The sequence below is a fragment of the Hyperolius riggenbachi genome, chromosome 3 (genome assembly GCF_040937935.1).
Source record: "Hyperolius riggenbachi isolate aHypRig1 chromosome 3, aHypRig1.pri, whole genome shotgun sequence".
Classification (NCBI taxonomy): domain Eukaryota; kingdom Metazoa; phylum Chordata; class Amphibia; order Anura; family Hyperoliidae; genus Hyperolius; species Hyperolius riggenbachi.
In genome coordinates, this window is record NC_090648.1 from 112,332,152 (window position 1) to 112,359,540 (window position 27,389).

At 42.9% G+C, this 27,389-nt stretch overlaps 1 protein-coding gene across 3 annotated transcripts in view; it reads right to left on the reverse strand.

The window, feature by feature from the left end:
- ANTXR1 (ANTXR cell adhesion molecule 1) overlaps positions 1–27,389 on the reverse strand; it is a 266,350-nt gene that overhangs the window by 131,070 nt on the left and 107,891 nt on the right. For all 3 annotated transcript variants that reach the window (XM_068274807.1, XM_068274808.1, XM_068274809.1), the window contains exons 7-11: positions 27,147–27,215; positions 24,434–24,514; positions 7,210–7,270; positions 3,692–3,790; positions 1,916–1,985 (exon numbers count right to left, since the gene is read on the reverse strand). In XM_068274807.1, the coding sequence (XP_068130908.1) occupies positions 1,916–1,985; positions 3,692–3,790; positions 7,210–7,270; positions 24,434–24,514; positions 27,147–27,215 (380 nt within the window). The remainder of the gene's footprint in view (positions 1–1,915; positions 1,986–3,691; positions 3,791–7,209; positions 7,271–24,433; positions 24,515–27,146; positions 27,216–27,389) is intronic.

A 27,389-nucleotide genomic window follows, 5' to 3' on the forward strand; every position in this document is an offset into this window, starting at 1 on the left:
GGCACCTGCCTACAGGCGCCTGATGATGGAAAGGCGTCTCACTCCCCTCCCAAGAGTCTCCCTCCAGCCTTACCTATGTAGAGTCCCAAGCGGAGTGTAATCGAGAGGTTACTCATCCGGGTCTCAGCATTCCACTCACCAGATCTCCCTTCAGTCGGAGGCACCTCTAGCTACCTAATACTTGGGGGCACCTGTAGCTACTTAATACTGAGGTTCCTCTAGCTACCTAATACTTGGGGGCAACTCTAGCTACCTATTACAGGCAAGGGAAGTAAGGGAGAAGTGACAGCTGGGCCAGCCAGCACACTTGCGGTGCAGTTCGGCGGGGGTTTGTAGGTTCGTGGAGGGTGAAGTCTAAGAAGCCAGAACATCTGTGCCTAAAGGCTCCTGTTATGTAAATCTTGGACTGGCGATGAGTTACTGTGTGTTGTGATGTGCAGTTCATTGGAACCCTTTTTTTAAACAAAGTTTTGTTGAGATTTTTCCATATGGATGCAAAACATGGAATTCCATAGGTTGTGGCATAACAGTTTGGCATAACAATACAGGTTTAAGTTCACATCAACATTTGGATATTGTACAATATATGAACATCAAAGATTCCCTAAACTCGTCCACCCCTCCCTCCCGCAGATTCCCTCCCACTCTATCTCTGTTGTCCCTCTCTCCCAAATCTCTACCTGTATATTGTCTTGCTACCCAAAAGAGAAGTTATGCTGAGCAAAATAGAAAGAGTCCTCTGACATGCCACAAAAGACGCTCATTTTGAAATTAGTTGCGATGTGCGGCATGCGCATCACAATTTATTCAATGTGAACCTATCCTTAGAATCAATTGGTCCTGGGTTTATGGAGTTTGTAAAATGGTCTCTCTTAACGCATGGTATTATTAGTAGCCATGGAAACTTCACAAAAACAAGTAAAAGAAAGAGAAAAACAGTGACACTGTTATGAGTGGACCATTGACTGGGAACAAAACTAAATTCACAGGCAACCATGAGTGTCATACAACAAACAGCATCTGATTGTCCACCTGGTATAAGGGAAGAGCCCTGGTCTTTGGCTATACTTAAGGGATGTCGAAGTCCAGTTTTCAACAGCTGAAGTCCTCACACATTTTTGACTCAACTTAATTGATGGGACTGAATCAGGAAAGGCGTGGTTCATCAAGTACAACACAAATTTTCTGTTTCTCAGTCCATCCTAAACACTGGCATGGATATGGCCCTCGAGGACTGGAGCTTGACATCTGTGGTCTAGGACTCTAGGAGATCCTCAGTATGTAGTGATGAGTGTTTAGGGAAAGACATTTTATGTTTTCCCATGGAGAAATATTGCTTAGACTACAGCGCCTTTGCTATCCTTTCAAATCCTTGCTTTTTAAACATATAAGCCTGGAGATGAACTTGATTTAAGCTTTTTATGCAAATTTCCAAAAATCCAGTCAAACCCAGTAGCTGGTTCATTAACCAGCTAGCAGCGAATGAGACAGAAGCTACTGGGTTTCGATTGGCTTAGCTTCATGTTAGTGGAAAGTTGCATGTAAGGTCAGAATTCAAGTTCATCTCTAACCAGTACTAAATCTTTCAGTGACTCAACCTGATATCAGGATCCTGTTGACTCTGCAACCAAGTAATCTCTATTTTTGTCTAACATGGAGGCCACACAAAGACATAGTCAATACTTTCACACAAGTAAATATTATGATTTCCATTGTCTCCCTGAAAAAACAAAACAAGGGAAAAACAAAACGATGTTGTTGTCGATGGCTTCCCAACCAAGCTGTAATGAATCTCTCAGGCTAGATACATCTGTGACTGTTTACCCATTAGATGTGCTATTGTACATTTCACAACTTCATAAATCAATTTCACGGATCGGTAGTGTTGGAGGGATAGATGTCAGTAATAACTTACATGCCAACTTCTTCCAAAACTGGGGCATTGCAAAGCAGGTATGTGTTCTCCACAACCAAGGGTTTCTCATCTGCAATGTGAACGGAAGTCTGATTAGGTAAGAATGGTCTTGTAATACACAACACAGCTTTTATTAGTCCAACTTCAGCCATTATCATCATGCCATCAGCATTTCCTGGGTCACACTCCACCTAACAGCCAAAGTTTCCTGGACTAATAGAGGTTCCTGGACTAATAGAGTTTCCTGGACTAACAGAGGTTCCTGGACAAAGAGAGGGTCCTGGACTAATAGAGTTTCCTGGACTAACAGAGGTTCCTGTACAAAGAGAGGTTCCTGGACAAACATAACACAGGCTGACAGGTGAAAACAATATTTCCAAACAATTTGATGAAGATGTGGAGTGTCTATTCTCACTCATCTGTGTTAGTATGTTGTACTTAGGTTCAACTAGTGCCTACTCCAACCACTGCATCCTCATACCTGACACATGGAGCAAAGGGACAGAAGTCTATGGGATTTTTGCGCAGTTCACCGCGGCCCACGTGGCGATGATTGACAGTGGCGATTCGCGCAGCCGCAGTAAGGCCGACCCCGCGGTCGGCCTTAATACCAAGCGACGAGACCGGGACAGCGGCGGGGAGCAGAGCGGTCGGTGTGGGACAGTCTGCTGCAAGAGGCTGGAGAAAGCCCCAGGTGAGTAAAGCTCATTTTGGGTAATTTCCCTGATAACTCCTTTAACAAGTAAAAAAGATACTGTTATCTCCAGTTTGGATGCGGATTTGAAGCTGAATATCAGGAGAAAATGCTTTGTTTAACCATTTCAGTGAATTTTTTTCTAGGATAGTAGCTTTAAAGCTGTTATGAATCTTTTAGAGCAAAGTAGAAATGCTGACTTTCAGACCACTTTAAGATAAAAATGATAGAGCAGGTCATGACAGGCTATGTCCTAATGATGGAGGATTGGGGGAGTTGTTATGGTTAAATACTTCTCACCTGTTCTGGTGTCATCCGTCTAGGCAGATAATCGCTCCACCTCCTCTGAGAATGGGGCCTAGCAATTTTTTTTTCAAAATCGTCAGGGAGACTCTGGCCACCCCATTTGCCTTGATGCGGCCCAGCTAGGCAACTACTGCCTAATTGGTGGCTGCAGCCTGAAGAGCATGGGGCGGGCCGCCGCAACAGTCGCAGGTTTCCGATGAGCTTTGACAATCTTAGGGAACAAGGCTGCGACTACATTGCTGAGGGTGGAGGAGCATCACCTGTGACCCGAAGATATGGCATCAGGTAAAAATGTAAGAAACTTTTTAAACTTTAGTCACCAAGGAAAGGTATGGAGTGAGCAATTGCCTCTGTGTACCTAAGGCAGGGGCCTCCATCAAAGCCTTGCAGTGGCCCGGGGCCCCTGATATGATGCTACAACTCTACCATCAACCACAGCTGTGTCACAGATTATTGCTCTCACCAAGGAGAATTTCCATTGTTAGAAAAGCCTCTAGTATGGAGCAAAGTAGAATGGTCCAATTTACCACATGGTCTCAGGAGGATATTGCACTGAATAAGAAAACATCCTGAATTCCATGGGCAAAGCTATGGGACTCATTCAGAATGACAGGAAAGCAAAAGGGAAGGATATAAAAAACATCCTGAATTCCATGGGCAGAGCTATGAGACTCATTCAGAATGACAGGAAAGCAAGAGGGAAGAATATAAAAAAACCCATCTGATTCATAAGCAATAATGGAGGTTGGTTCATATGATAAATGGAAGTAACCTACTGACAGTGATTGAGTCATTGATCCTAAAACTGCAGAGGACTCGGTCCACATTACGTGCGTATCGGAATCCATTCCCCCTTACGACCACTTGAAAGGACTCTACAAGAGAGGTGAGAAGCACAGCAATATTTATATTCTGATAATACACACATTTTTTACCAGCAGTGGCTTGCATTTACTGGGTCAATCTGCTGGTCAAGAATCTGAGGTCTAACTGCTAATGTTAGTGCTCAAATTGGGGACATCCGTTTTCCCTCAACTGAACTCCACATTTCAGCAGCATTCAGCAATGAACCTGCAGACTGGGTCAGGGGAACGTTCACGTGACTCCGATACTATCTCCCTTTGACTTTGGGATAAGGAAGTATGAAGTCACATGAAATTTGCCATAAAAAGCAAGTAAGTGAACGCCCCCTGATCCTGTCCAAAGGGACGGTGCAGAAGAGTGGTGCTTGGGTGAATTTGGGATGATGCTCCAAATTCAACCACCAACACTACTTACTACACCTTGAGGAGAAAGAACACTGGTTTCAATGTGCACATTATAGACACATAAGAAAACTGAAGAAAAAGGGCTGCACATCTATGAACCGGAACAACTATCCACAAACAATGTAACGCATCGGCCATCCTGACATAATTCGTCATCTGCATCCAATGCACTTTAATCATGTTTGACTAGATGTTTTGTAGACAGTACACGTCTTCAGCCAAACACTTAAATAATTTACTCCTATATACAGTAAAACCTGCATTATCTGGAACTCAAGCACCCAGGTGGGGTGGACAACTGAGGTGGACAACTGAGTCTGCACTTTTGTTATGTGAGGTTGAGGTTGCGCGCAGCAGAAGCAACTGCTCTACAAGTCTTCTACACTTCTGCAGCTTCCAGTGGCTTCCCTGTGTCCATGTACGGGTACTGGCATGTCATGTGACCAGCATTGGGTCACATGACATGCTAAGACCCATACCCAGAGGATGCTGGAAAGCCGCTGGGAGGTACAGGAAGTGTGGAGGATCGGCAAGTTGCTTCTGCAGCACGGGGGAAGGGAGGTTAGTGTTATTTTCAGCCAGTTGCACAAGCACAGGTATCAGCCAATCCCAGCCTGTGCTGTTTACTGGGAACTTTGCTGTAAAAGTAACTAATAAAAGCAGGTACCAGAATTCCATAAAATAGTTAAAAATCATTTCACATGGAGAAAAGTTGGTGAATTTATCTCCACAACGGAAAGACCACAGTGAAGGTCAAGAATATTTTAAAAACACAATAACATGTTTTGCAGGCAACAACCTGCTCTTCAATTCAAAATAAAGTGTGACATGTGTGATGTTCTGTCAAAGAACAGAAAGCGCCTCTCACCACATTTCCAGTTCAGAACTGCAGATTAATTTACAATTTTATAACTGTTCTCCAATCTTAAAGGACCACTTTCATGAACATTTGTAAAATTTTATACACATACATATAAAATATACATTTAATCCAGAATAAAATACACTATAAATGTCTTTTTCCTCCTATGTCGCTGTCACTTACAGTAGGTACTGGTACTGAGGTTTCCTCATAGGGGTTTCTTAGGGTTTTTTTTTTTATTTTCAATAGCACCTACTGAATGGCAGCTGCTCAATCCAAGTGATAAAACAGTGTGCAAACAAGAAGGGAGACTGGCTGGAATCTTTGTATAGATCCTTCACATGGATTTTTTTTTTACTTTCTTAATAATAGAGGAAATGCTGAAAGTCCCCCATGAGGAGCTGGACTAGTCCAAAACCTGTCAGATTTTTACTGCTCACTGTTTTTACTTTTCTCTCTTTACATACCAGTGTTAGTGGAGGTGGAACCAAAACTCGGCAGGAAAAGCAAATGATTAATGAATCAAGCTGCCAGGTAATCAAACTTTGGGTTTCTGATTCTGATTAGCCATCTGCAGAGATTCAATTGAGCCCTCAATAAAACCAGTCTCTGCAGAGCTAAAAAGTTTCATACAGTCTAAGCTCATGTCTATTCTTAGGCATTGTTCACATCTAAAATCGCAATCGCTGACACCAGTGTTTTGCAATTTTGTGCGCGATTATTTTTAGCGCCTTCCGGCGCTCGTCTGCACATTGCGATTTTTTGTTAAGTGCTTTTTAAGCGCTTTTGCAGAGTGATTTGTTTTATCACTTCCTGACGCAAGTCAGGAAGTGAACTCTCTGACCCAGAAAAGAATAAATAAAATGTATTTATTCTTAAAAGCACTGGGGAAATCGCTATACAAAGAACTTTTTCAAGCGTTTTGCGATTTTTCCCTATACCTTCCAGTGAGGCAAATCGCCCAAAAAATGGTAGAGGCAGCGCTTTGATGAGCAGATTGGAATTGAACCGCTTTTAGGGCGATTTTGAAAATTGCCGCCTCTTAAATACCGAAAGCGCCCTTAGGGCTTGAGTCACAAAAGTGTGATAACTACTATTACGCCAGTTATCACGCAATTTGCCGCGGGCGAAGGTTTGCACGCGTAAAGGATTACATCGCATGATAAATGAATGTTTGCTTCGCCTGCGGCAGATCGCGCGATAACTGCTGTGATAGCAGTTATCACGCTTTTGTGAAACAAGCCCTAGTGTGAACAAGCCCTTAGAATGTACCTGAGATGAATGGCAGAAAAAGATTTTACTTACCTCGGGGCTACTTCCAGCCCGCTGTAGTCTCAGCTCCCTCAATGCTCTCCAAGTCCCATCAACTATGCCACTGCCAGCCCCATAAAGTCAGCAACTGACTACTGCGCTTGCGTGTTCCCGGCCGTGTGCACGACCAATCACACTCCCATGGCCGGGAGCATTCTGCTCATCCACAGTTCACTAATACTGTAACTGTATTAGAGGCCACTGCGGGGGACCGGAGGATTGTTAAGTGATGAAAGGCACAGGACGGCTGTAGTGGGCTAATAGAAGCCCCAGGTAAGTGAAACTCTTTTTTTGGTTTAGGTTCACTTTAAATTCAAACAACAGGTCTTTCATTCACGTGCAATTTGTTAATGGCAATGCAGATAAATTGCCTAAAATTGTGTTTTCCTGTAAAAAATCCTATTTTCCTATAAATTAACTTAATTGAGATTCACCGAAACAAAATTTAAATTTACATACGAATGCATACAGAAATCGCCAGAAGTAGCCAGTGACGCATATGATCCCAGAGTATAAGTGCAGCAGAGCTATGTGACTATATTTACCTAATCCCGCTGTCTCAAGTCTCCTCTTCCTCCTGACAGCCAGTCGTTCTGTGCTGCATACGCGTCTCCCGGTCATGTGACATCCGGAGCTGTGTATGCAGCACAGAGCGATTGGCTGCCGGGAGGAAGAGGAGACACGGGGCATTGGGATCAGGTAAATATAGTCACATAGCTCTGCTGCGCTAATACTCTGCAAGGTGGGTGGGAGAAGAAGCAGGTCTCAATAGCCCCCAGTCTCCCCCTGCCTTTGGGGGTCTTTGTTATATGTATATAATATCACAGAGGAGTGGTGTCACAGGTACACTTACCTCCAGCACATATACTAGATGGCTCTACAGCCAGGATTTCAATACAGGAGCGCTTCAGAATCTGTTATAGAAAAATAGGAGTGGATCAGTTTTCGAAAGTAAAGACTATAAATTAACATTTTTTGTAAAAATACACAATGACCTTTACAATAATCAGGATAAAATATGTAACACCATAAAACACTCAGTTATTGTTATGTTATACTAGTAAAAAGGCCGTCTTGTTAAAAAACAGGCGCTAGGTCACAGCCGCTGCCCCCCGCAATGCGTGCACATACGCATCCCGCTTGCTCGTTTCCCACCACTGTCTGAAGTATATGCACACAGGGAGCTGCTTGCTTGGCAGTTGGAAAAAGCTGTTATTTCCCACAATGCAATGAGAACCGTTGTGAACCACACACAGCAAACTGTCAGATCCGGCCCTTTGTCCTAACTGCCCTGGCTGCGAACATGCTCAGTACAAAAAAGCCAGGGACACACAACCATTCAGTTGATGACGCAGGGACACTTGCATTTTATTGTATAGGATGCTACGGCCTTTAGGCATAGTTCCTTGCAGAGTTCTGGAAGAGAGGGTGGAGTAAGCATAAGCAGAGGCTTCTGGGAGCTGAGAAGTGGCTGGTGTGTTTTCAGCCTCTCAGAGTGTTGTGGAGTTTCTGGAAAGGATTTTCAGGCCTAAACCCATCAGACTGGCCCACATTTTGATTGCAGAGATTGACAGAGGGATCCTGTGACACAGATTTCTGCACGCTGAGCTCCTGCTGATCCTGGTGGAAGAATACAACTGCTAGATCTGAATTGGGAGAATTTGTGAGGTTGGTGGAATCTGAATTGTACAAACCGTGGGGACTTCAGGAGAACTATTTCAGCTGGATTACAAGAATTGTGATTCTCAGTCTCTCTCCTCAGAACTGCACGCCTGTGAGTTCTGCACCTGCTAGGTGACTGTTATCAGGGATTCGCCCCTACACCTCATGGTAGGTAGGCATGGTCGGAATAGCCCATTTCCGTCACAATTCCGCATTCCGTCATATAGAAATTCCGTTACCGTTCCATTCCGACGGTATACCGGGGTAATTCCGCGGAATTCCGTTTAAGTCGGAATTCCGCCGGAAAATTTTTAAAACTCTCTCTCTCTCTCTCTCCTCCTCCTCCTCCTCCTCCTCCTCCTCCTCCTCCTCCTCCTCCTCCTCCTCCTCCTCCTCCTCCTCCTCCTCCTCCTCCTCCTCTCCATCCATCCATCCATCGCAGTAGGGAATTGCAGATTTTCAAAACAGCTTATATACCATAGCTGGGATTTGAACCCAGAACCTAGTGTGTAGTAGGTATGTGTCTTAACCTCTAGACCATGACCCACACTACATGTTAAAGCTGGCGGTAGCATAAACCATACTTCCATTATGATCAATTCGATAGAAAAAGTAGCATGATTAAGGATTTGTACTTTTTGAAAAGCATGCCTATATGCCATAGCTGGGATTTGAACCAAGGACCTTGTGTATAGTAGGTATCTGTCTTAACCTCTAGACCATGACCCACACTACATGCTAAAGCTGGCGGTAGCATAAACCATACTTCCATTATGATCAATTCGATAGAAAAAGTAGCATGATTAAGGATTTGTACTTTTTGAAAAGCATGCCTATATACCATAGCTGGGATTTGAACCAAGGACCTAGTGTATAGTAGGTATCTGTCTTAACCTCTAGACCATGACCCACACTGCATAGTAGTAGGTACCTGTCTTACCCACTAGTAAGGGAGAGGCTGCAGCCTCAGGGCGCAGTGTAGGAGGGGGTGCACAATTCATTCAGCTGTCATTCCCAATTGTGTTTGAAGCAGAAAGAAATAAGAAAAGGTGATACATGGCAGCGACTGCAAGCCAGATAAGTAGAGATTAAGGTGTTGGGGGTGGGGGGGGGGGGGGCCCTGGGGCACCTCTTAGTGTAATAGCAATCAGTGTGTGACAGCTGGGGTGGGAGGGATGGGGGGGCGCACTTTGCTGTCTCAGCCTTGGGTGCTGAAGGACCTTGTCCCACCTCTGACCACACTACATGCTAAAGCCTGGCCCTGAGTGTGGTTGATGGTCTAGAGCAGTGGTCCTCAAACTAAGGCCCGCAGGCCGAATGTGGCCCCCTAAGGCTTTCTTACCGGCCCCCCACACAGAAAATGTATTGCTTATAAATGCAGTCAGCTACATCTTTAAATATTGGTGGTCCACATATGGAATAGCAGTGCAGCACCCCCCATCCACATGGAAGCCAGAAAGTACAAATCCTTAATCATGCTACTTTTTCTATCGAATTGATCATAATGGAAGTATGGTTTATGCTACCGCCAGCTTTAGCATGTAGTGTGGGTCATGGTCTAGAGGTTAAGACAGATACCTACTATACACAAGGTCCTTGGTTCAAATCCCAGCTATGGTATATAGGCATGCTTTTCAAAAAGTACAAATCCTTAATCATGCTACTTTTTCTATCGAATTGATCATAATGGAAGTATGGTTTATGCTACCGCCAGCTTTTAGCATGTAGTGTGGGTCATGGTCTAGAGGTTAAGACAGATACCTACTATACACAAGGTCCTTGGTTCAAATCCCAGCTATGGTATATAGGCATGCTTTTCAAAAAGTACAAATCCTTAATCATGCTACTTTTTCTATCGAATTGATCATAATGGAAGTATGGTTTAATGGTTTATGCTACCGCCAGCTTTAGCATGTAGTGTGGGTCATGGTCTAGAGGTTAAGACAGATACCTACTATACACTAGGTCCTTGGTTCAAATCCCAGCTATGGTATATAGGCATGCTTTTCAAAAAGTACAAATCCTTAATCATGCTACTTTTTCTATCGAATTGATCATAATGGAAGTATGGTTTATGCTACCGCCAGCTTTAGCATGTAGTGTGGGTCATGGTCTAGAGGTTAAGACAGATACCTACTATACACAAGGTCCTTGGTTCAAATCCCAGCTATGGTATATAGGCATGCTTTTCAAAAAGTACAAATCCTTAATCATGCTACTTTTTCTATCGAATTGATCATAATGGAAGTATGGTTTAATGGTTTATGCTACCGCCAGCTTTAGCATGTAGTGTGGGTCATGGTCTAGAGGTTAAGACAGATACCTACTATACACTAGGTCCTTGGTTCAAATCCCAGCTATGGTATATAGGCATGCTTTTCAAAAAGTACAAATCCTTAATCATGCTACTTTTTCTATCGAATTGATCATAATGGAAGTATGGTTTATGCTACCGCCAGCTTTAGCATGTAGTGTGGGTCATGGTCTAGAGGTTAAGACACATACCTACTACACACTAGGTTCTGGGTTCAAATCCCAGCTATGGTATATAAGCTGTTTTGAAAATCTGCAATTCCCTACTGCATGAGATGGATGGATGGATGGATGGATGGATGGGAGGAGGGGGAGGAGGAGGAGGGGGAGGAGGAGGAGGAGGAGGAGGAGGAGGAGGAGGAGGAGGAGGAGGAGGAGGAGGAGGAGGAGGAGGAGGAGGAGGAGGAGGAGGAGGAGGAGGAGGAGGAGGAGGAGGAGGAGGAGGAGGAGGAGGAGGAGGAGGAGGAGGAGGAGGAGGAGAGAGAGAGAGAGAGAGAGAGAGAGAGAGAGAGAGAGAGAGAGAGAGAGAGAGAGAGAGAGAGAGAGAGAGAGAGAGAGAGAGAGAGAGAGAGAGAGAGAGAGAGAGAGAGAGAGAGAGAGAGAGAGAGAGAGAGAGAGAGAGAGAGAGAGAGAGAGAGAGAGAGAGAGAGAGAGAGAGAGAGAGAGATTTTTTTGTACTATTCCGGAAAATTCCGTCGGAATTATAAAATTTCCGCGGAATTCCGTTTTGAGAGGTATAGGAATTCCGATTCACTACCGGAATCGGAATTTACCTAATTCCGGCCGGAATCACGGAATTTATAATTCCGCGGAATTTTCCGAGCATCCCTAATGGTAGGATAGGATCTATCTTTGCAGTGATAAAGTGGTATTAAAGGGTACTTAAGATGGGTGTTTTGGTGTTATTTATACTTACCTGTGGCTTCCTCCAGCCCCATTATGTGTGGAGTCCCTCTCCGTTCTCTCCGGCGGATCCGTTCTCTAGTAAATCCTCCCGCTAATCTATCCAGCAGCGCTCTTCTGCGCACGTTGCACTCCCGTGCACAGGTGCAGAATGCTCCCGAGCACGGGAGCGTGGAGGGGGTGCGCATGCTGCCAAGCATGTGCAGAAATGCACAACGGGCCAAATTACTGGGGGGATTTCCTAGAGAACGGAGCGACTGGAGAAGCCCGCCTAACGCCAGCTCCCAACCGCCTAACACCAATTGGTGGTGGGAGCATGGCTCTCTGGTGACCGCCTAACAGCGATTGGCGTCAAAGTGCGGTGGGCGGGATTAGTAGAGAATGCGCATTTCCTGCAGATAACACAGCAGGGATACGTAATCAGCCTTCCAGCTGCGATCGGAGCTAGCAGGCTGAAATAAAAAAAAAAAAAGCAGTAAACATTTGTACAGCGCTGCATCTAGCGCAGCACTGTACACTCCCCTTGTCACTTAACTGTCCCCAGGAGTGGTTCACACTCTAATCCCTCTCATAGGCTGATGCCTATGAGGGTGTAGTGTAGTGTATGGATTGCAGTCTAGGGCCAATTTTGGGGGAGTTTAAAGTCATGTGTTTTTTTTTTTTTAAAGAACATCTTTTATTAATAAAAAAATTAAAATCAACATTGCAACAGCAAACAGAGACCACAAAAAGACAGCTGTATTAGTGGGAAGAAAAAGAGGTAAATTTCAGTTGGGTGCTAAGTTGTATGACCGAGCAATAAATCGTTAAAGTCGCAAAGTGCTGAATTGTAAACAATCGCCTAGTCACTAAGGTGGTATAAACCTCTGGTCATCAAGTGGTTAAAACAGTTCTTAATATTCTACCGCAACCATGCAAATCACAGATCCTAATAATCGTTCAACATAAATATATTTTAGATCACTAGGACCAAGACTAAGCTGCTTATGTGTGTGAACAAACTCAGTGCCCCATACACAAGTCATCTCACCAGAAATCACACATGAACAAAACAGACACTATTTTCGGATTCCCTCCGTACTGGACAGATAAAGGGATTCTGAACTTCTCCTCCCTTCAAGTCTATCCAAAGAATCATTCTCCAGCTTTTTACTGGGTGCCAAGTGTTGTAATGAAAGAGTCTTATGATCATATTTCTGTTACTCTGCATACCACAGCAATATAGTTATTCTGGAAAAATAATTTTTCCAAGTTGCAGATATCTACTTCCTGGAAAAAACAGGGCACATGGGAGTCGTAATTGCAACCTTGTCTACTTCCCAGATCTGCTCCTCCCTCTGAAGAGAGACGTTTTGGCGTCCAGTCACTTCTGGCATAGTGTGAAGTCTTCCAGTATTGTGGTACAGTGGGTAGCACTGCTGCCTTGTGGAGTACAGAGGTTCAGTGACAAGAAATATACTGGTAGATAAACAATTATAATGATCCTCCTACTTCTAAAATCTCATGGTTTTATTTACTATTTAAAGAGGACCTGTTAGGTATAAGGTCTCAGAGAAAATAAACACATATATCAGTAGCTAAAGATTGGCTGTACTTACATTACATATGCATTTCACTGTCCACGTTTGTACTTCACAGAATTTTTATATAGTATATGCAGAGATTGATGCTCATGGCAGGTTCCATGTTTTTCTGTCTTCTATGAAGCCAATTGTGTCGTCATGTCCTGCCTGCTTCCTGATCACAGAAAAGCTTGTACTGAATAACACAGTGTGCAGTGAATATTAATTAGCCATGTGGCTAGGAACAATAGCTGACTCCTGCAGTGTACTCTGCCCGGAGATTTATCAGTGCTACGCGCTGGACTGATTACAAGCTGCTGTAACGTCTCATTAGCAGCCGAGGGGAGGGCCCCAGAATGCTTTGCAGTATAGTATGCGGCTTGCGTCCTCTTGGGTCTAACAGCTTTGCTGATAAGCACACATCAAAGGTAAGAGAGATTTTTATCTTCACTAATGCCTTTTTGGCTTCCTTCTAAACTGTTTAACACAGGAGAATAGAGGTTTAAATTAGCTTGTGCAGCCTGACAGTTACTCTTTTAAGATTTACCAAGTAGCTTAAGGGCTCTTTTCCACTATGGAATGCGATCGCGATTGCGATTGCGATTCCGATCGCAATCGCGTTTCAATTTCCACCATGCGATTGCGATTGAGCTACTATACTCATTATAGTCCAGCTCAATCGCATACAAAACGCGGCAGGACGACGATTGCGCTTTGACCAAAATCGCATCGCAATCGGATCGCACTAATGGAAATTGCTGCTGCAGTTTCCATTAGTTTAATGTACCTTGCGATTTGCGATCAGAAGCAAATCGCAAATCGCAGGCTAGTGGAAAAAGGCCCTAAATGTTTCACTGACTCTAATCAGTGGCAGCGTATTAAGTGTCCCAGAGTTAGAAAAAGCTCCATAGTTCATGCATTCTATCTCTCCCTGCTCTCAGAAGTTGTATTCGGCCAGTAAAACTTGTAATGCTGTAATTTGCTTATCAGTAATGTTTACTATAATCCCGACAAGCTACTGACAAGACAGAAGCTGTCACTTCCATGCCTAGAAATGAACTCTTTTAGGCAGCAAAATAAAACTAGTAAAACATCCTGGTTATTAATATGTTTTATACTGTACATACACTTGTTTATCTCATCATGTCACATATCGGCCAATCCTGTTGGGTAGACCGTGAAAGGACAATAACCCCATTAGGCTTCTACTGGGCCAGGTAAGAGGGATAGAGAACATTAGAGCCGCACATGAAGAAGGCTACTCTTGGACTGAAGAACATCTCAGAGGGGAGTCCATAGTGGTGTACTCAGGAGGGGACTATAAAGACGTAATGGGGACTGATTTCCATTCACTTCCTGTTGCATCTGTGCAGAAAAAAAGCTTTTTGTTGGTTCACACTGTGGCGGACCCAGGCAGAGCAGGTAGCGTACCTGATGCTAACTGATGTGCTCTAAATGCTCTGTTGAATTGTTGAGTTGTTTGTCTGCAGAGCTGAAGTGTGCCATATATTGGATACATGTCAACACATCTACTGTCCATAAAAAGCATGGATGTGTGCTGCCATATTGTTTCTGGTGAAAACAGTCCATAGGAAAGCGTGGGTCCGTTCTAAATGTCCGTTCTCTGCAGAAAGTGGTGCAGCAGGAGGCCTAGTGTTAACTGATCCTTACTGAGTAATGCACCACTAGTATAAATATATCCCTGAATATCAGGTGCATTTCTGTATTTGTAAAGAAATGTTCCACAGATAATAACAATGGCTAAATGAAGAAAAGTACTAAACAGCTAGTAATGTAAATAAAATGCATGTTGAAATGCCTGGTACACACCATGCAATTTCTCGCCAGATACTGTAGATGGTCCAATAGATAATTTCCGATAGGTCCGATCTGGTTTCCGATCTTTTTCCATTGAAATATACACAAAATATATCAGAAAAACGGTAGGAAATCATATCGGAGCTGTCGGAAATTATCTGTTGGACCATCTATCTGGTGAGAAATTGCATGGTTTGTACCAGGACAGACACCAGCTAAGGTGCAACAAATTGACATCACTTGATAGCAACACAATGTAATAGGAAACAAGGGCTGCTTCTTTTGTGCTCTCAATCCTACAGGAGAAAAGTGCTTTTTCATTTACGTTTGCTCTTTCATTTACAAGTAAAACTCAAAAAATAAGTAATTAGTGCAAAAGTTCATTTATTTCAGTAATTCAACTTAAAATGTGAAACTAATATATGAAATAGACCCATTACATGCAAAGCGAGATATTTCAAGGCTTTATTTATTATAATTTTGATGATTATGGCTTACAGCTTATGAAAACCCCCAAATTAAAATCTCAGACCATTAGAATATTGTGAAAGCGTTGAACATTCCAGGCTCAGTGTCAGACTCTAATCAGCGAATTAATCCAAAACACCTGCAAAGCGTTCCTATTTCATATATTAGTTTCACCTTTTAAGTTGAATTCCTGAAATAAATGAACATTTGCACAATATTCGAATTTTTCGAGCTTTACCTGCAGTTATACACACTGATCAGTGAAAACTTCAAAAACACTTAGCAAATTTTGTGCAGATCTGACTTTTTGAAGCATGGACTCCACAAGCCATCTCAAAGTGGCCTATGAGATCTGGCATCTGGATGTTAGCAGCAGATGCTTTAGGTCCTCCTGGGATTGATATCTGAGGAATTAGGAAGCCAATGAAAATGTGATTCATGAAGCCAAGCCAGCTCCTTCCATTGCTCCATGGTCCAGTTCTGGCACTTCCACTCCCACTGCAGGCCCTTTTGGAGGTGCAGGCACTTTGCCATCAGCATGGGCATTCTGATTGGTGTGTGGCTAATCAGCCCCATACACATGTATGTTCTGACACCTTTTTCTCATAGTCGCTCTACATTTTTAGAACTCTATATTACAATCTTTTTCTGCGGGGTCAGACTCAGATCAGACTTGCCTTCAATTCTTATTTGTTTCATTGAACCTTGCACACCCAAAACTGAGTCACCGGTTCACTGGTTGTCCTTCCTTGGGCCACGTTCGGTAGGTACTGACCTCGGTTTTAGAGATGGCCATCTTGGCCTGACTCGAAACATAATTTAGCCCTTGTCAGAGTCACCCTCATAGTTGCCCATTTTTTTGGTTCCATCACATCATGTTCAAAAACTGACTGTTCAATTGTTTCCTAATATATCCCACACCTTGCAAAGTACCATTGCAACAAAATAATGTCTGTCTTCGCGTCAACTGTCAGTGGTTGTAATGTTGTGCCTGATGAGCGCAACTATAGAATGCTGCTGTGAAATCCAGTGCGCATTCATACAGTACATATAACATAGAAATTCTAACACAAAAGCCCAGCTGAGGTATTATTTTGGGAACTCTGTAAGATTTGTCAGGACGTGAGTTGTTATTCCCATTGACTGAGTCCACATGCCTGGATTTGTATGGAATCTGCACTTATACCCAAAGGGCTTTTCAGACAGAAGCCGCAAACTGAGGAATCGATGAGGTTGTCTTTTTTAGAACCTGCTTACTTAGTTTTTTTTTTTTACACAAGTAATATTTAACATGATGAAAGGCTGTTTGTTGAAACATCATGAATGATAACATCTACAGCAAGTAATTATTTTATAGTCAAGATAAATTTAGATATCTTTATGTAATTTTCTCATGTCTGGAATGCTGACTTTTTTTTCAGCAGGATGAGAGGTGATCGGATGACACATAAGTGCAAGTCTACCAAGCACTGCAGGAGGTACTAACAATATACAATAAACACACACACAAAGTGCCAGTCTACCTAGTAGGAGGTACTAACAATATATAATTAACACACACACACACACACACACACACACACACACACACACACACACACACACACACACACACACACACACACACACACACACGTGCCAGTCTACCTAGTAGGAGGTACTAACAATATATAATTAACACACACACACACACACACACACACACACACACACACACACACACACACACACACACACACACACACACACACACACACGTGCCAGTCTACCTAGCAGAAGGTAGTAGCAATATATAATGATCACACACATCAGTGCCAGTCTACCTAGCAGGAGGTACTAGCAATATATAATGATCACACACAAGTGCCAGTCAAACAACCCCTTGTTAAAACCAAAGCATGCTAAATACCATCTCTAAACACACAACATGTCACACCCTGAAGCAAATGGGCTACAGCAGCAGAAGATCATACTGGCCTGGGTGGTTGGCACTCCTATCAGCTAAGAACAGGAGACTGAGTCTAAAATGCATATAGGCTCACCAAAATTGGACAATACAAGACTGGAAAAACATTGCCTAACCTGGTGAGTTTTGATTTCAGCTCCGACATTCAAATGGTAGCGTCAAAATCTGGCTTGAGCAACATGACAGTATATATCCATCCTGCCTTGTGTCAACAGTTCAGGCTGCTGCTGGTTGTGTAGTAGACCTCTAGATTGTAAGCCTTTGGGCAGGGTCCTCACTCCTTTTGTGTCCTACCTGATCTTGCACCTCTATTACTGTGCACCCATGCTATGCATTTGAGTGAACCTAACTTGCCTAACTCCATGCTCCCATCCAGTGACTGACTAAGCATTACCTTGTACTCATACTGTGCTGTGTGATCTGGTTTTCTTGTATTCCTGTATTGTCATATTGCCGTTTGTCACCTCTAAATATTGTCTGTAACCTAAATTAATGTCCAGCGCTGCGTAATATGTTGGCGCTTTATAAATACAACAAATAAATAAATAAAATAAATAGACATAAGTGTGGCACACTGTGGACCCCTTCCTACCAACTGACCATCATGTAAATGCCACAGACTACCCAAGTATTGTAGATGACCATGCCTATCCCTTTATGACCCCAGTGTACCTGTCTTCTGATGACTACCTCCTGCAGAATAATGCACAATGCCACAAACCTCACATCATCTCAAACTGGTTTCTCTCTAACATGACAATAAATTCACTGTACTCCAATGGCCTCCACAATCGCCAGATCTCAATCCAACAGAGCGCCTTTGGGATGTGATAGAACGTGGAGGGATTTACATCACGAACGTCTGAAGAATGTTTCCAACACCTTGTTGAATCTATGCCATGAAAAATTAAATCAGGCCTCAAGGCAAACATTGCAGTATGCCTTTAAAGTGGATACGAGATTGAACTTTTACTCAGTGCATAAATGTGTTCCTTGCATATAGTTTATAGGGCACATTCAAGCCAAATACTTTTTTTGTTTTGTTTTAATACTCGAATTCCCTATAAACCAAACAAGCCTCAACCACAGCTTCTCCAGAGAGCCTTGGCACTCTCAGCCTTAGTAGCAAAGGCTTATGGGAGCTCAGTCGGGGCAGGAGGAGGAGGTTACTAGCCAGACATTTCCGAGGCAGAGGGGAGGAGGGAGTAGGAGAGAAGAGTGAAGTTTTAACAGGCTGAGGGCTCTTGCCTGTGTGTAATGTGACAAACAGAACATGGCTGCCCTCATTCTATTACAGGAATAAATAATCATAAACTGTTGAAGTTGTTTGCAGCTAGATTTGCTGAGTAAACTAAGCTTTAGGGCTGAATGATTTTCGGTTTTAAACCGAAAATCGTGATCAAGGGTAAGACGATCTTGAGATCTTCAGAGCTGCGGTTTTCTCTGCCGTTGGTACATTACTCTGCACCCTCCTCAGTGTGTAAACAAAACAGAAACTTTCCCCTGTAGGCGCTGGAGAGGAGGACCATGCCTCCTCCCCTCTCAGGATGAGTCAGCCTGGTGAATGGGGAAGACGGGGGAAGGAAGGCTGGTCCCGCCCCTACCCCGGAAGATGAAAAGAGCCAGAGACACATCGCTGCCCAGGGAGCCATTAACACAGTAATTAACTAAAACTTCTGTCCGCTCTCTGCTCTCTACCTGGCGGGGGACAGTCTGGGACAATTGCTATTACTACGTGCCCCTCTCTGTCTGTCCCATGTGTGCTGCTGGTTGGGGAATGATAGTGACAGACGCTGAAAATGTCACCTCGCTGCTGCTGGCTGGACAGCTTCTACTAATCACCCAACCACTGCTTCACACAACTATTACACTCATCATCTCCCCTGAGCACTGATAGGTTCCATGGGGAGTCACTGCTGTCATGCCACACAGTACTGAGCAGTGTATAGATAGGAAGGCAGCTAGATATATGTAGATATAGGTATATGATTTATATATTCCCCTACCTCTACATAATATATCTAGCTGCCTTCCTATCTATACACTGCTCAGTACTGTGTGATATGACAGCAGAGACTCCCCATGTAACCTATCAGTGCTCAGGGGAGATGATGAGTGGAATAGTTGTGTGAAGCAGTGGTTGGGTGATTAGTAGAAGCTGTCCAGCCAGCAGCAGCGAGGTGACATTTTCAGCGTCTGTCACTATCATTCTCTAACCAGCAGCACACATGGGACAGGCAGAGAGGGCCACGTAGTAATAGCAATTGTCCCAGACTGTCCCCCGCCAGGTAGAGAGTGACTGGATGGTCGGAGCGATCTGATCCATCGTTGTATAGCAAAAATCGTGTACAAAATTGAAATCGCAATTTTAGACAAAAATCGTGCAATTCAATCTTTTCCTGAAATCGTTCAGGCCTACTAAGCTTTAGATAACATATATAGACAAATTACTTGTTATAGTTAGTTTTTCATCTCGGATCCGCTTTAAATAGGACAAGAATCAGTAGTTGCTGACCTATGCTATCAGCAGTCCATGCCAGACATTTCTGCCTAACTGACCCTGAGAAAATGGCAATCAACTGTCTCTCAATAGCATCAAATTTGGCTTTACTAGAAAAAAGGGTGAAAAAAGAACCGAACTTGAAAAATGTAGCTTATACAGGAACTTTAATATACAGCAACTGGACCTGAAATGAGAGGCACAAATCAAGACATCAAGCAATCTACGTGATGTTCTTGAGTGAAATTGACAAGACAAAGACAAGACAAATAACATTTATATCGCGCTTTTCTCCTGGCGGACTCAAAGCGCCAAAGCTGCAGCCACTAGGACGCGCTCTATAGGCAGTAGCAGTGTTAGGGAGACTTGCCAAAGGTCTCCTACTGAATAGGTGCTGGCTTACTGAACAGGCAGAGCCGAGATTCGAACCCTGGTCTCCTGTGTCAGAGGCAGAGCCCTTAACCATTACAGTATCCAGCCACCACATTGAGGGAAACACCAGAAGGGGCAGCATAAGGAACAAGATAATTAGGAAAAATTGTGGAGCTGAACCACTACTGACAACACAAAACAGCTGTTTTGGATAACCAATGAGAGACTACTATAAATTGTATTCAATTCAAATATACAGACAAGAAGAGCCAGAGGAAAGAGAGAAGGGGTAAATTAAACCTAAACAGAGTTGGACGGAAAGCTTATTTGAAAAGCTTTTGTACCAGTAGGAAGAAAGAGATTACCAAGTACAGTAAGTACCAGTAACTTGTTTTGGATGGCTAGTTGTTCTCTTTCCCTCAAGATAAGCTAGGAGGTAATTTCAAGTCTGTTGCCTCCCTAAAAATACTTACAATCACCCTGATTCCACCTCCCCATTGATTACAATGTGTTCTGCTTCATTTTTTTATGTTTCCATAGAAATTGTAGTGTTTTAGAGGAAGTTTCTGGTGGATTGGAAATCTGAAATTCTACTTATGCCTAAACACCAGTCCATTAGTACCTATTTGCCTTGGTATATACAGGATCTGTGTGCTTCAGAAATTGGAGAAGATTGCATACAGTATAGGAAGCTCGATCTCCATACCAGATATGGAAGAAAAGGGGCAGTGAGGACATCCAAAATAAACATTATTCATGCCAGATTCCAGCCTTACTGCTGACTAGAGTTGGGTTACATAAACTGAAAATTGCCAGTATCTTGAAATATGTACAGTGGGTTATAGACCTATCCGCAGCAGGATCATCCCAATGGGTGGTCGGCGGTTGCCTGTGGCATGGTCCTCCTCCTGGGTGAGAATCAGTCTCCAGAAGTCTCCATTCTGCTCATCTGTCTGCTTCTTCCCCTGCTGTTTCTGGCTTGACTCCTGCTTACACCTCGACCACACTTTGTGTTTAACCCTCTGCTGCTGGACAGATTCAGTGACTAAAGCCAGGCCCGCTCTGTCAAGCACAGCTCATAGTCTGCTATCAGCTCATAAACTGATGCCATTTCTAAGTAAGATAGTCCCGGGAGTTCTCAAGTAATGGATCGGGTACACAAAGGGCCTAATTTACAACTCCTGGCACCCTAACTGAGAATATATATATTTTTTTTGGTAAATCAAATTTATTGGTTCACAAATGGTCAGAAACAAGGTACAACCATGATAAAAAGATAGTAACATTTAAAGAGACACTGAAGCGAAAAAAAATATATGATATAATGAATTGGTTGTGTACTATGAATAATTACTAGAAGATTAGCAGCAAAGAAAATATTCTCATATTTTTATTTTCAGGTATATAGTGTTTTTTTCTAACATTACATCATTCTATAATATGTGCAGATTACACAACACTCAGCATTCAAAATGATTCTTTCAGAGCAGTCTGTGAACTAATGACCTCTCCTCTGGCAGAGGAAAAGTAAATAGTTCAATAACAGTTGAGATAATAAAAGTCAGAAAACAGCCCTCTCCACGACTTTGAAAGTCGTAGAGCTGAATTACTTTTTTGCATAGAGATAACAACTGGAGTTTCTTAACTCTTCCTGTACTGGAAACAATTAGACTGATGTATCTGATCTTAATGTTTTATTTCTTAGCTGTACTACACATACAAATCATAATATCATCATTTTTTTTTCGCTTCAGCGTCTCTTTAACAGTATTACACGAAAAGTAGCTAAAGTAGAACACTGCATTACATTACATACATAGACGATTAGAACCTTTTTTTAAAACCTTTATAAAGAAAGAGAAAGACAAAAGAAGGAGAAGCAAGAAGCGAGAGAAAGAAGAAAAGGAGAAAAGGCCACCGACAAGAGAGCCACCAAGAAGAATAAATAACAAACAAAATGATAAATTACATATCACCATACTGTGGAGGGTTCAACCATCCAAAAAGAATGAGAATAAGGACCCAACTGAGAATATCACAAGTGATTCAGCAAACCTGAACTGGATTTTTTCTAAATCTGCTGCTGCCTGCCAGCTAAGAATATCCCAAAAGTGACAATATGTTCAGATTGCTTCGCGTTCCAGTACTTTCTGCCGTGGGCTGCAGTCGCCCAAGGCCTGGGCCTTTGTGACCTTTCCAGAAATCCGGCCCTAATTGTTGGTCTGAAATCATGTTTTGGCCAATAGTCCAGCCCTGTGACATGATATCCCCCTTGGATGGGTAACATGTACTGTCCAGGAAGCAGAAGATGGGGATGCCCATTCACACGTGTCACTATGATGAGGGCATTAACCTGAATGATGGTAACCTTCAATGCAATGTAAACATTAGGGTCATCTACCAGTTTTTGTACCGCAGGGCAAATATTTGCATTGGGCACATGCAGGAACAGCGCTCCCATGAGGTGAGGTGAAGCAGACATAAGTGGTAACAGGGGAAGATGAGGAGGGTATTGGGGGCAGTAATATTGAGCATTCATTAGTTTTAACATGATCAGTATCCACTCTTTAACCCTTTAAACCTTACAGCACACTCTTCACACACAACTCATCAGACAAGCATACAATCTAACCTCGGCTATTTCCCTGCTGCCTGTTTTTTGCTCTATGAAATCTAAAAACGCATTGTCTCCAAACATATTCTTTACGTCTTGCCCCACCTCTTGTTTTCTCCCTATTGGTTTCGTCTGTAAGTCTGAAAGGGCAGAGATTTCTACTTTTAGTGTTTTGTAAGCTACTGCACATTTTGTTAGTAACAATGTATTGCTGTACCAACTCCGTGTTATGTACCAGTGTTGGTAATTTTATGTCCCCATGCTTGTCTCTTAGGCCTCGCTTCGGTTGATGCTATTTTAGCCGTGTTGTCAGAAATTCAACGCATTGCGATCTGCAGGGACATCAGCAAGTGCATAGACCGCATTGTATGATGCTTCCATCCATGCAATATGATTCACTGTAGAATCACAATGCACGGTTGCATGCAATCAGGTGCAATTGCGATGCAACTGAATTCACTATGATGAATGGAATCACAACTGCATCAGGGAGAATCACGGAGCAATGTAGTGCCGTGTGTTGTGATGGCCAATTGCGTTGCCAGCTGCGGTAGGTTGGAAACCAGGCCTTACTCTGTATAGTGCCACACAAGATGATGGTGCCAGATAAAGTATTAATAATATTATTTAAAAATCATTATTTACCATGATCAATACTTTTCGTTTTGGATAAGACAGTTACCACTGGTAGCACCTGGAGCTCTCGGCCAGTTCTAAATCCCCCCCCTTTAATATAGCAGTATCAGTTGCCTAGTGCCCCCCACACCAGAATGGAGTATTAGGAGACCCCATCCTCCATTTGGTGGTTGCTTTGTTTCCTAACCCCCCAGGTAGCTGCATTGGGTGGCATCACCGCTCCCCCCCCTCCTCCTCAGATAGTGTGAGGTTGTCCCCTGGTACCCCGTTTTGCTGTAGAGTACTCACAGTGGAGTAGACTCACCTGTCTAGATGGCTATCTCCATTCACCAGTGTCCTTCTGTCTACATCCCTGCCGGCGCCTCTTCTCCACACCCCGCAGATGTCTATTCACTCACATAACATGCTGCCGGGACACGGACAAAGACAGAAGGATGCTGACGGAAGAAGGAAGAGCACTCCGGCCGGACAAGTGAGAACACTCCACGGCAAGTACTCTGCAGCAAAACGAGGCTCTAGGGGATCACGATTCATGGGAGGCCCCAGAGCTGGGACAAGGTCCTCCAGCACCCAAGGCTGAGACACCAAAGTGCACCCCTCCATCCCTGCCACCCCAGCCGTCACACACTGATTGCTATTAGACTAAGAGGGCCACAGGGCCCACAACCTCCCCAACACCTTAATCTCTAGTTATCTGGCTTGCAGTCACTGCTATGTATTCCCTTTTCTTATTTCTTTCTGCTTCATACACAATTAGGAATGACAGCTGAATGAATTCTGCGCCCCCTCCTACACTGCGCCCTGAGGCTGGAGCCTCTCCAGCCTATGCTTCGGCCCGGCCCTGGGAGGCCCATCAATCAATAATGGAGCCCTGGGCAATTGCACAGTTTGTCAAATGGAAGTGCTGAACTTGAAATGCTCACTTATACCATTGCCAGTATGTGTGTAAAGGGGAGGGGTTCTTGACATTTCAAAGCTTGCTTCAGGCTACAAAAAGGGCTAGATCTGCCCAAGGCTAATCATTTAGCAATACCAGCAGGAGTGAAGACAGAAGAAATCCTTTGATTAGCCTTGGGATACAGCTTTCAGTAAGGAAAGTAAAAGTGCAGATAGAACAATGCGCGGCTTCAGGATAACTCACGAGACGTAGTGACTGAATAGGACTGTGAATTGATCACTATGTGAGATCAATCTGTTCCTCGGAGGGGACAAGGGAAATTAAAATATCTTTCCAAGCATTAGTGAAGACTGGATTGTACTTACTGAACCGATGACATTATGAAGAGCCTCAAAGCCCCCATTCACAGGGAAGACATGGTCCTTGCTGTCAGCTACCCGTGCCAGCTGCATCCCGAGCAGGACAGAGAGAGAGAGAGAGAGAGTGAGAGAGAGAGAGAGAGAGAACGTTAGAGCCAACAAGAAATCCCAGATCAGCAATGAGACATTCCAAGTAAAGCTTTTTACTGAATTTATGCAACCAATACAAACTTAGTTCTAAATATTATTGCACAAAAAAGGTAAAGACAAAGTTTAGCATTTGTTTTTTTTTGCATTTTTAAAGCATCAAATGTATCAGGAAAATAACAAATATTTCACATAAAGGTCCGGTACATATTTGGATCCCTACTAGATTGTGTGATTGCCAAACTTTACAGCTCCAGGAAAGAACTTGTAGATTACATTTGGCCGCTGCGACTGATAAAAACTGCATACCTTCCAACTTTTCGAAATAAGAAAGAGGGACTCTTAAGCCACACCCCTGCCACACCCATAACCACACCCTCAGCACACCCCTAGTCACATGTACCATAAAGATTTCATAAGAAACATGTTGTTTTATAATTCAAACCACACTGGTCCTCTCTATCCTGGTTTATTTTCTTTCATATTAACATTTTAAAACAAGAAATTGATGAAGCAAAAAGGATGGGGATGAAGTTTAGAGTCAATTAAACACATTTTTATGTATAAAATGCCTTGGCAAGGCCAAATTTATACTTTTTGTGCCCTAGGCCAAGTATGTTGTGGCCCTCGTTTTATGTGCAGTAATGCCCCTCCCATTCCATAAGTAGCCGCCTGTTCCTTGTGTATTGTCCATGTACAGCAGCCCCTCTCATTTCATGGACAGCTCCCATCAGTTACCCTTTTTCATATGTTGCTCCCTATTTTCAGCCTCCTCTTTCATTTGTAGCAGCCCCTTTTTCATGTCCAGGTGACCACTTAGGTTGCAGCCGCCCAAGGCCTGGGCCTTTGTAGCCTTCCCAGAAATTCAGCTCCGCACCCGGGTGACCCCCAAGCACACTGTTCTTATACTCACCCCACCCACACCATGACGCACTGCAACTTATCCCTCCTTCCTTCTCCATAGTAACACATGTATTGCTAGTCTATAGGCAAAATATAAACTGTCAACCAAGGGATGTAGTCCCTAGGGATGCTCATTCGGATTACGCGGAATTGAAATTTCTGAATTTCCAATCGGAAATCTGAATTTCCGATCGGAAATCGGAACTCGGATTTCTGCAGAAATACTGCATTACTGCAATTCGGTAATTTTAGGCCAATCACAGAACTCGGAAACAATGGACCAATCAGAGAATGCAGAAACAACTCGAAAGTATTTGGCCAATCAGAGAGTGCAAAAAAATGACAAAAAAACACTACTCGGAAATCGGAAAGCGATCGAAAATCGGATTTCTGTAGAAATACTGTATTACCACAACTCAGTAATTTGAGCCCAACCACAGAACTCAGAAGCAATGGACCAATCAGAGAATGCAGAGTCAACTCAGAAGTATTTGGCCAATCAGAGAATGCAAAAAATCACCAAAAAAAACCCAACTACTCGTAAATCCGAACTAGGAAATCGGAAACCGATCGGAAATCCGCGAAAACGGTAATTGGCATTGGCGGGAATCGGAATTTCTGCAGAATCGGAAATCCACATTTCCGACCATCCCTAGTAGTCCCAATCCCTGCTAAGCAATAGTAATTGCAAATATTATGAAGTTTTACTGAGCCTGACTGATACTGTTACAGAAAACAATTATCAGCAACCACATCTACAGACTTCAACTATATAAAGACACTGGGTTTTTGTCACCTGATTTGATCACTCATGATTGTCTCAGCTAAAATTCTAACTCTAGCACTCTAGAGTCCACGGGCCATTTGCAATTTACTTTTTCTCCCAGGTGATATTTTCCCAACTTGTCATAAAATGCCTTTTAAGCCACCAGCAAGAAAGAAAATACTGAGAATAAGTTTGATAGTACTTTTCCTCCAACTCTTGGGTACTTTTTCAATTGTAAAATGCTGAAAAGTTTGTTTAATGATAAGAAGAAAATTATCTCCTAGGAAATAACTCAGGTGACAAAGTTACTTGCATATGGGCCCACATGTCTTTGATGGCTTCACATGTGATCTGCTGCACTGGATCACTGCTGCCCAACCAATATGGTCCTTGGCTTGTAGTTCTAACAGAGGGATGCCTCCAGCTTGCCCTCCCCTCTACCCAGGATGTTCACTATTTATAGATTATTCCTAAAACCGTCACCCAAAACCATTGCTTCAAGTGCTATTTATTGAGCTTGTGACTAGGGCTTTTGCTTTTGTAATGTTAGAAACTTTTTTTCTGCTGGTAAAACTTGGTCAATCAGGCAGATAAAGTTCCATATTAGGTAATATTTCCCCAATAAAATATAAACATTTATAACATTATTTTATTTTTCAGTGTTAAACACAATAATAAAAAAACAACAAATATGCTAAAAATAGTACTGTTGGTTCCTTTAAAGGGAACCACTGCATTACACTCTTGGAGCAACAGAGAGTATAAATAAATCAGTTCAACAATTCAAAAGGACACTTCTGTATTGAAATAGAACTTCTCTCTCCGCCCTACCTCCTATCAAGATCAGCCATAGACATAACAAAATATTAAACTCCCACTCATTTAATGTAAACCGCAGAATACCTGTGTCTCATTGAAGTCTTTCACTCCCACACAATAAACTTGAGCTCCCAAGTCACGAGATCTGTTGGCCTTAAAAGAGAACAGGCATTCAGAACTATAAATTAATAAATACATTAACAATATCAGATAAAAGCACTTTAAAGGACATCTGAGGTGAAAATAAATTGATGAGAAAAACAATTGTATCTTTCCCCCTTCTCCTAATTTTTTTTTTTTTTTTAGATATCCCACAGTTTTATTTTA